The sequence below is a fragment of the Rhinoderma darwinii genome, chromosome 10 (assembly GCF_050947455.1).
Source record: "Rhinoderma darwinii isolate aRhiDar2 chromosome 10, aRhiDar2.hap1, whole genome shotgun sequence".
Lineage (NCBI taxonomy): Eukaryota > Metazoa > Chordata > Amphibia > Anura > Rhinodermatidae > Rhinoderma > Rhinoderma darwinii.
Genome location: NC_134696.1, coordinates 13,791,261 through 13,802,014, shown reverse-complemented (window position 1 = coordinate 13,802,014; position 10,754 = coordinate 13,791,261). Strand labels below are relative to the sequence as shown.

The following is a 10,754-nucleotide window of genomic DNA, read 5'->3' as shown; positions in this document are numbered from 1 at the left end:
ATTAAATACTGAATGTATCGAGCAATTTTGGCAGTAACATAAAGGCCAATGTGTCATGAGAAAACAATCCCAGTATCGCTTGGATAGGTAAAAGCATTCCGAAGTTATTACCACATAAAGTGGATTTGAAAAATTAGGCTCTGTCAGGAAGGTCAAAAATGGCCAAAGAAGGAAGAGGTTAATGACCAAGCATTATTTTTCATTATTTTTCCAGTAACATTCCAATAGTCATAAGTTTTTTCTTTTTTCATGGAGACAACTTTTTTTTTTTTTGTCTCCTTTAACAATAAAATAGATTTGTTTATTTAAAGATCATATATTCTATATGTGAATTTATTATAACACAAGTTCCCATGACCGGCTCATGAATATAATAAGTCATCATGTGATAAGTTATTCTTTGTAGCACACTTTGTAAGTTGAATCCTGGTAATTATATAAAGACCTTGTGCCCCGGTCTAGAGGTAGTCACCCCGTCTGTGATACAAGAGTAGATGATGGATTCCAGTCCCCATAAGCTCTATCATGTACATGGCTTTGATTCCAGACAATGTCTGGAAAATTATTTTTCAAATAAAGCTGATGTGGTCTTTGGAGATGACACCTTGAAATTTGTCATTGAAAATCTAATACAAGTTTTCGCAGTGGGTATGTATCCTGAATTTATTACTCCTAAGATACATTGACATGTATATTATTATATTTTAACTGATTTTAAACAATTGTAACAACTGAATACAAATTGGGCGAACTTGATTTTTGGGGTGTGGGAGATCGGAGAGGAAAAAGTACTGCCCAGTCTTAGCACCTGGAAAATCACAGGGAGCTGAGTAATACCCAAGTAATTGTATTTGGTGAAGAATATAATGTGTCAGGGTTCAGTAGAGTCAATGTTTTATCTTCTCTAACCTCGAAGTCCCTGAAAAATTTTTGGGGGATGTTTAAGGGCATCTCAAAAATTCTGATTGGAGTTGCAATTATCTAAATCCGCTGTCATCTTAGAATTTTTTTTTATTATAAACTATAATCTGATCTCTAGAATCTACATTTCTATTTTCAATAACAGATTTCCATACTTTAAAAAAAAATAAAAAAATAAAAAATGCACCTGTAGTCTTTCTTTGCAGGTTATCACGAATGGCAGAAATAATATATCTTTTTTTCATTCTCATATTTAGAGTATGTTGCCATTTTAGTGATGGAGATATCACTTTCTGTGTCACATCAGATTGCACATACCTCAGCAGGCCCGTTGTTTCGGAGATTCTACACAGTGTCATATCCAGCCACGTCACAAGAACACAACTACACACAAGAGGGGAAAAAGTAATTATAGCGTAGATAAAAAAAATTTGGGGGAAAAATACTAACAGAGGGCAGATCTATGTAGTATAGTCAGTAAATGGTCTAGAAGTCAGAAACCCTACTTGTCCTAAGTGAATCTGTAGATCTGTGGATCTTTAATGAAACTGAAGTAATCAATATGTAGCTCATAAATCTTTAAAAAGTTAATAAAATGTTATAAAAAATATTATGGAGTATGTCTACTCCTAGGACTTATGAGAATGCATGTACGGTTTTGTTGAAGCCCCATACCTACAAGTTCCATTGGGACACCTTATATGGCTTCTGTGTGTCTGGTCTGGTGCCTTAGAATATGCAATCCAGCCAGGTGGGTCTAGCACCTTTCTTCTTAATTTACATTACACAGACTATACTACACAAGGGCTTTATAACGTATTGAAGACTTTTGGATTGTTATAGACACTTCCCCATGAGCCTCCGTTGTCCCTTTCTTTCCTCTTACTACAGGACCTCAGATGATTGCAGTCTTCACCTACTGTAAAACATTGGTGTCATCGACCTATAGTCCATATTTTGAGGATTAATTTCTCGCTACTTCAGATTTTTGGGCATTAGAATTCCATAGTTTGCTAGAAGTGATATAGACATATGACCTTGTTTATCCACAAAATCTATGTGTATTTAGCATATCAGAATTTTCAAGAATCCAAAATGTTTCTGTAGGTCATATTAAAGGAGACATCTTGGTTGACCTCAGTCTTAGTTCCATCGTTCATCATCTATATTCAGCCTGTGAGTTTTTCAAAAACATCATAATCCTGAAGGTCAATAACAGATGCATCATGGAGCTGAAGAGATGGGTGGACGAACGTACAGGAGCATTTTATTGGGGCCACACATCAAAACATCTTCAAGAGAAAGAAGAAAACAGGTGACGTATTTGGGCAAATATCAAGAGAAAAAACACTGTCATTGTGATTGTTGCTTCTTATACAACAAATATAATGGGAAATGGGGCAAAGATCCAGGAAAAGGTTTACTCTGTTAAAGAGGCTCTGTCACCAGATTTTCAAACCCCTATCTCCTATTGCAGCTGATCGGCGCTGCAATGTAGATAACAGTAACGTTTTTCTTTTTCAAAAACGAGCATTTTTGGCCAAGTTATGAGCATTTTTATATTTATGCAAATGAGCCTTTCTTATGGACAACTGGGCGTTTTTAATCTTATTTCCAACTGGGCGTGTATTGTGTTCGTTACATCTGGGTGTGTTTACTTGTTTTACTAGCTGGGCGTTGTGAATGGAAGTGTATGATGCTGACGAATCAGCATCATCCACTTCTCTTCGTTACCACCCAGCTTCTGGCAGTGCACAGACACACAGCGTGTCCTCGCGAGATCACGCTGTGACGTCACTCACTTCCTCCCACATGAACTTCATCCCATCGGACGAGCGAGATCACGCTGTGTGTCTGTGAACTGCCAGAATCTGGATGGTAACGAAGAGAAGTGGATGATGCTGATTCGTCAGCATCATACACTTCCATTCACAACGCCCAGCTAGTAAAACAAGTAAACACACCCAGATGTAACGAACACAATACACGCCCAGTTGGAAATAAGATTAAAAACGCCCAGTTGTCCATAAGAAAGGCTCATTTGCATAAATATAAAAATGCTCATAACTTGGCCAAAAATGCTCGTTTTTGAAAAAGAAAAACGTTACTGTTATCTCCATTGCAGCGCCGATCAGCTGCAATAGGAGATAGGGGTTTGAAAATCTGGTGACAGAGCCTCTTTAATAAACATGTCAGATGTAAAAATGGTATTACCCACTCAGTTCAATATTCTTATCTATAGGGGGCGGTATTATACAAGTCAATGATGGAAAGACACAATATAAGCCTGACACTTGGATGATTTTAAGTTTTACCTCTAGTATTGCAAATCAATAGTCCAGTGCTAAGTCTTGAGCCACCATGTTGATGTTGACTGTGGGACAATCACTTTCCTTGTCTTCTTTATTTTCCAGTGATCAGTTTCAGGACCAGGAAGCGAAACTGAGATCAGCTATTCAACATATTGTGAAATACGACCTGGAGAAAGAGAATATGACAGAGCCGCTGGTCTTACCACCAGCCGATTGTGTCATCAGTGCTTGGCTCCTGGATGTTATCAGCAAAGATCAAGATGATTACATCAGATATCTGAGGAAGTTCTCTAGGTTGCTAAAACCTGGAGGACACATCATATTAATTGGGAGTTTAGGTACAACATATTTCACAGTCGGAAAAGACAAGTTCCATGCTCTCACATATGATGAGGAGTTTGTCAGGAAAGTTCTAGTTGGAGAAGGCTTTATCATTGATTACTGTAATGTCAAGGAGAGAACGGTGGTGAATGACCTTATTGACTATAAGGCCGTCATAAATATTGCAGCTCACAAGGAGAAGTAGGTTGAATATTATAAAGTCTGCATGTCTTTACTTTATATGTTAAGCTTAAAAACAGATCTAATAATCAAAAAGAAGCTTCCTTAGTGCAGTATAGAATAGCATAAAAATAATTGTTCGGTTCTTTTTGGGATCTGGTCCTAGATAATATAGCAGATACCGAGTCTGATCATCTGGGACATCATGGGAATCTGAAATCTTGGGATCAGTTGCTTTCTCATTGTTGTTCTGTTTCGTATCTGCTTTATATAAATAGTGTAATAAAGCAAAGCATAGAGCATTTAACTGTTTGTGTCCTTGAATTGTGGGGGGATTTTCTGCACTAGATTTAACATAACTTGATTTATGAGGAGAAACGTACAAATATTTAATGATTCCCGACTGCCAGGTGTGTGTTTACGTCTGGCAGTCAGGGTCCTTAAAACCCGCGCCATAGTATATTTACACCACAGGTTTTAAGTGGCTGCCCGAGTGATCAGGCAGCTGAATGTTGGGGCCCCGGCAGTCAGTGACTGCAGGGGAACATGAGGAGAAGATAAAAACAGCTTTTGTTGCTTAAGTCTTCTTTGATCTCTTCTATACAGCGCTCAATGAGTGCTGTGTATATGAATAGAGACAGTGGCAGCGCCGCTGTCTCTATTGGTCCTGGTAATCATGTGACTGTTCACATGATCGACGGGTGCCGTTAGTGACAGGCTCCTGCCTGGTTTAACTAGACCCAGCACAGCCCTATTAGTGACAATATTCACTATAAGAGGGCTGATTTCCCCTGTAACTGGGGATGCTAAAGTGGAAAAATAATGTGGAAAAGATGATAAAAGAAAAAATTAAGTTCCCTAAAGCTCTTTTCTGACTTCTGAGGGACAGACCATAATAATAAAAAGTAAAAGTTAAATAAAGTTCAAAAATAAATGCACATAAAATACCTGCCCAAAATTAACATCCCCCGCCAATCATTCTCGTAATGCCTAAATAGACATGTAATATATCAACATTTATGGTAGACAATAAGGATCACACATAGCAGGTCTATTTTAGGGTAAAACGTTATTATTACAGAAAAAAATTGCTAAAATTTAAAAAAGCATATTTTATTACTTTTATTTTCAAGCTTTAAGCCTAGAAATTCTAAAATAACAAAAAGGATGTGTATAAAAATTATATAAAAATAAACCAGCATTGCCTATGAAAAAAACATTGCAAAAATCCCGTCACTAGCCCAACAAATAAAAAAGTTATAGCCGTTTAACAAACGCGTGCTAAAAATTGCGACCGCAGCATCTGAGGCGTTAAAAAGAGGAATGGAGGGGGTGTGGCTTGGCTGCCGGAGTGAATGGCTGCTTGAGAGCTCGGCTCCTCTCTGCATCAGCGGCCCACAGCGACATTACCACCGCCAAACACCGTGCTTGCACTTACCTGTGCCCTTGATCGTGGCCCTCTACACCCAGGATGCCAAGGAGACACAAATTGGCGGCCAAAACGGCCAAAATCCCGGACTTCTACTTCCCCCATAGCCGCCCGTCGGACCAAGATGGCGCTGGAGGGAGCTCACGCGCAGGATCCCTGACATCCGACCCGGGCTCGCCTTCCTCCCTCACCTCTGCTCCGCCTCGGAGAAGTACCTCGGTCCCCGCTCTGCCACCGACGGGAGCAGCAGCAAATCCGCAGAACCTGGCACAGCCAGCACAGGCGGACATCTCCCCTCCGGTCCTCCGGAGCCGCCATCTTGGCACAGCTACACGTGGCGACTCCTCACAGCCCTCCTCTCCTTGCAGCTCCAGACCCCCCGTAACATGGGCTCCGTGCCGATCTCCTCCTCTTCTCGTCGAGGCCCAGGTAGGAAATAATGGCGATGGGGCACCTGACTCTCCTGCACCAGGGGACATTCTTGCCAATATACCCTCCTCCACTGACCCTATCACTGAGCTTACGCTTAAAATCTTGTTGCAGGCCCTACAGCAATCCATACATTCTGGGTTTGCCCAGCTGCTTAAACCTCTGTCTGACTCAATCCAGGCAGTAGAAGACAGAGTCCAACATGTGGAATCCAAGATGGGAGTGCTCACTACATCCCACAACGAGCTCATTGATGCTCACTATGATCTCGAAACGGATCTTTCTCATTTGCAAGCTAAGGTAGCTGATTTGGAGGATAGATCGCGCCGGAACAACGTTAAATTCAGAGGGGTTCCTGAGGATGTTGCTACCAAAGATTTAACCCTTTACATACAAGATTTCATCAAAGCCCTACTTCCCGACTGATCCCCCAGGGACCTAATCATTGATAGAGCACACAGGCTTCCAAAGCCGAAACACCTGTCCGACAATGTTCCGCGGGATGTGCTAGCACACTTTCACTTTTACCACATTAAGGACTCGTTCATGTCTGCATCTAGGAAAAAAGAAGCGTCTCCCGCACAATATCGGATGGTTTCTGTCTATGCAGACCTCTCGGCTGCCACACTGCAACTACGGCGGCAATTTTCGCACATCACCTCTTCACTCAGAGATAATAAAATTCTCTACCGATGGGGATTCCCTGTGCGCCTGCTTGTTCACAGGAAAGATAACTGCTTGGTGAGTTTTGAGCACCTCATGTCTCAATACTCTATTCCTGCTTCGGATTTCTTTAAATACCTCCAGATTAGAGACTGTGTCACGACTTATAATAATTCTGATGCTGTGTGTCTGTTTAAAATGTTTGGGCATCTCTCTAAACGTAGCAAGGCTTTGAGATGTGTGTATGACATGCTGCACTCACATTCACTCTTCTCTAAAACACATCCCATGCGGACCTGGGAAAGAGAACTGGGCTGTTCTTTTTCAGAAGCAGCATGGGTGTCTGCGTTTAAATTAATTTACAAAGCTTTACCCTGTATCCAACATGTGGAAGCTGCTATAAAAACCTCGCTACGGTGGTATTACACCCCAGATAGACTACACAAAATGTTCCCTGAATCATCCCCTTTATGTTGGAGAGGATGTGGCCACACTGGCACTCTTTATCACACGCTATGGGCATGTCCTGCACTCATTCCATACTGGTCTTAGGTTTTTGACCTAGTGTCCAGAACCTCCAAATGTCATATTAAACAGTCCCCTCAGATGGCCCTGTTGTTTCTAGATATGGATTAATTTCCTGTACCTTTACGATGCTTAACCCCTTAGTGACCACTAATACGCCTTTTTACGTCGGTCACTAATGGGCTTTAGGCTAGGCTGACGCCTTTTCACGTCAGCCTAGTCTAAGTCCTGCACGGGTCTCCCGTGCAGGCAGGAGCCGGGGCTCTGCTGTCTGATGACAGCTGAGCTCCTGCTCCAACGCCCGCGATCGAAGTTTACTTCGATTGCGGCCGTTTAACCAGTTAAATGCCGCCGTCAATAGCGACCGCGGCATTTAACTTTGTTTACAGAGGGAGTGCGCTCCCTCTGTCACCCATCGGCGGCCCGCGAATGAAATTGCGGGTCTCCGATGGGGTGTCATGGCAGCCGGGGGCTTGATAAAAGCCCCCAGGTCTGCCCTGGACATATTCCTGTTAGGACGCGCCGGAAGCACGTCCTAACAGATTGCCTGTCAGATTTACACTGACAGGCAATAATGCTCTGGTATACGAAGTATACCAGAGCATTATAGCAGCGATCGGAATATCGCACAGTAAAGTCCCCTAGTGGGACTAATAAAATCAGTTATCAAAGTGAAATAAATATTATTAATAAAAAGTACAGTAAAAAAATAAATAAAACCATTTTTTTCCATAAAAAGTGGTTTTATTTAGTAAAAGTGTAAAAAAATAAAAAAAGTACACATATGTGGTATCGCCGCGACCGTAATGACTCCATTAATAAAGTTAATATGTAATTTAAACCGCAAAGTGAACACCGTAAAAAAAAACGCAAAAAACGATGGCGAAATTGCAATTTTTTTCCATTGCCCCCCAAAAAAGTCATAATAAAAATGAATCAATAAGTCTCATGCACCCCAAAACTGTACCATTCAAATCTATGTCTTGTCCCGCAGAAAACAAGCCAAAAAAATCACTACATTGATGGAAAAATAAAAAAATTACAGTTCTTGGAAAGCGACGATGCAAAAGCAAATAATTTTAGTTCAAAAGTGTTTTTATTGTGCAAAAGTCGTAAAACATAAAAAAAACCTCTACATATGTGGTATCGCCGTAATCGTACCGACCCATAGAATAAAGGTAACATGTTATTTACGTCGCATAGTGAACGGCGTCAATTTAAAAACGCATAGAACAATGGCGGAATTTCAGGTTTTTTTTATAATCCCCCCAAAAAGGTTAATAAAAGTTAATATAAAAATTATATGTACCCAAAAATGGTGCCATTAAAAAGCACAACTAATCCCGCAAAAAACAAGTCCTCATACAGCTATGTAGACGAAAAAATAAGAACGTTATAGCTCTTTGAATGCGACTATAGAAAAACTAATAAAATAGCTTGGTCATTAAGGCCTAAAATGGGCTGGTCACTAAGGGGTTAATTTGCAAAATCCTGGTCATGGCTAAACTGGTGGTGACTCGCCATTGGAAGGAGACTACTGCTCCGTCATTAGGAGAATTGATTACACTAATCAATACGACCCATGCATATGAAAAAATCATCTCCTTGGGCAACTCCTCGTTTCACAAATTCTCCCTAATATGGAATCCATGGTCAACTAGTGTAACACGTAACACGTTTAATCATTTGGTCTGGAGGTCATTGTCTCTCCCCAGTATGGGGCATGATGACTTGCTAAGGTGATATATGTGACTTATATGTTCTTTCTTTCTGCTTGTTTATTCTTTTTCTGTTCCTTTCTTTGTTATGATTTTATGATATAATGACATCTCTCCAATCACGACTGCCTTAACACCCACTCTTTATGTAGAGATGATTTATTGTATTGATGATATTGCAATGTTTGAATGCAATAATGTTATTCTGTTTTCTTACAAAAACGAATAAAAAACTATTGAAACAAAAAAGAGGAATGGAAGTCCCCTCTGACAGCTCATTGGTGACCCCACAATGCGATTGTGGGGTGGCAAAAATTACGCCAAAATCTCAGTTTTTTTGTCAACTTAGCAGTGCAAAAAAATGTAGTAAAAAGTGACCAAAAAGTTTTATGTACCAAAAAATGGCACCAATAAAAACTATAGCTCGTCCCACAAAAAATAAGCCCTCACAGCGCTCAATCGATGAAAAAATAAAAAAGTTCTGGCTCTTAGAATGTGGTGAAACAAAATGATTTTTTTTGTTTAACAAATAGTTTTTTCATTGTTAAAGTAGTAAAATATAAAATACCGCACGGTGAAAGCCGTACAAACGAAACCCAAAAAACAATGGAGGAATCATTCCCAATTTCAGGAGGCAAAGAATAATTTTTTTCAGTTTCCCAGTATATTATATGGTACTTTAAATGGTACCAGCAGAAACTACAACTCCTCCTGCAAAATATAAGCCCTCACACGGCTCTATTGACAGAAAAATATTAAAGTTATGGCTCTTGGAAGGCGGGGAGTGAAAAACGAAAATGAAAAAGAAAAAAAAAGGCTGTCCCAATGGGGTTACAGATAATGTAGGGATTTAATAAATACAATACATCAGTTTTCTGGCGTAAAAAAAAAAATCACAATTTGCGTAAAAACACAGTTTTTGAGCAGAAAATGTGCGGCTGTTAAATTTTAACGCAACCTCCGCCATTTGGTTTTTAAAATTGGGCAGAGCTTAGTGCAAGGGCGTGTACCCACCTGCTGCATTACAGATTTACAATAATTTACGCCAGTGACTTGCATGAATTATAGCGCAAATCTTCTCCAGTCCATAGCTGGAGTAGTTTTGTCCGACAGCCAGAGATGCGCCTAGTTTATTAAAAGTTGTGCGCATCTTATTAAATTAAGCGCATTTTACTTCAGTGCTCTTTATATTAAGCTTATCATATAAAACGCCAGTGTTAATAAATTCCCCCATTATCTATTTCAGATTTTGCTGTTATATAGTTACATAGTTTGTACGGTTGAAAAAAGACACATGTCCATCAAGTTCAACTAAGGGATGGGAAAAAGGGAAGGGATGAAACAAAAAAATTCTACACATTCACATAGGAGCTGATATTTTTTAGTTCTAGGAAATCAAATAAGCCTTTTTTAAAGGCATCTACTGTCCCCGCTGTGACCAGCACATGTGGTCGGCTATTCCACAAATTCACAGTTCCCACAGTAGAGAACGCTTGCCGCCTCTGCAGATTGAACCTTTTTTTCTCCAGACGGAGGGAGTGCCCCCTGTCTTTTAAAGGGGGGTTTACATGGAACAGGTTGTTACTATATTTGTTGTATGTGTCATTAACATATTTATATAAGTTAATCATGACTAATTAGGTTTAATTATGTTAATTTTTCTCATAACTTAGATTCTCCATGTCCCTTATTAGCTTCGTTGATCTTCTTTGCATTTTTAATATTATATCCCTGTCCCGCGAGTCCATGCCTCTTTTAATACACGACAATATCTTGCTGGCCTTAGAAGCAGCTGATTGACATTGTGCGGTTATTTAGTCTGTGATCTACAAGTACACCCAGATCCTTCTCAACAAGTGACACTATAGCTCCCCCTAGGACATATGATGCATGCAGATTGTTTGTACCCAGATGTATAACTCTACATTTATCTACATTGAACTTCATTTGCCAAGTGGATGCACAAACACTCAGTGTATCCAAATCGGCTTGTAATTTATGAACATCTTATATAGACTGAATTATATTACATAGCTTGGTGTTATCTGCAAAAATAGAGTAAAATAGTGCAATTAATCCCATCCTCTATATCATTAATAAATAAGTTGAATAATAGTGGTCCAAGCACGGAAACCCTGGGGTACATAACTTATAACCGGGGACCAGTCAGATTAGGAATCATTGACCACAACTCTCTGGATACGTCCTTGAGCCAATTTTCAATCCAATTACATACTTTCTAAACCTATTTACCCA

General features: G+C 39.9%; 1 protein-coding gene across 1 annotated transcript; it reads left to right on the top strand.

Annotated features, from left to right (window-relative positions):
• The first annotated feature begins 494 nt into the window (after positions 1–494).
• Positions 495–3,759, top strand: LOC142662461 (nicotinamide N-methyltransferase-like). The gene is made up of 3 exons (XM_075840665.1): positions 495–648; positions 2,029–2,236; positions 3,336–3,759. The coding sequence occupies exons 1-3, from the start codon at positions 495–497 to the stop codon at positions 3,757–3,759; spliced, it is 786 nt and encodes a 261-aa protein (XP_075696780.1).
• The last annotated feature ends 6,995 nt before the right edge of the window (positions 3,760–10,754 follow it).

Bases quoted from the DNA above. Each gene is read 5' to 3' on its own strand.
- LOC142662461 (XM_075840665.1), top strand. From the start codon at position 495: ATGATGGATTCCAGTCCCCATAAGCTCTATCATGTACATGGCTTTGAT. The intron at 649-2,028 runs GTATGTATCCTG...ATGTTTCTGTAG, and splicing joins AATACAAGTTTTCGCAGTGG to GTCATATTAAAGGAGACATC. The intron at 2,237-3,335 runs GTGACGTATTTG...TTTATTTTCCAG, and splicing joins CAAGAGAAAGAAGAAAACAG to TGATCAGTTTCAGGACCAGG.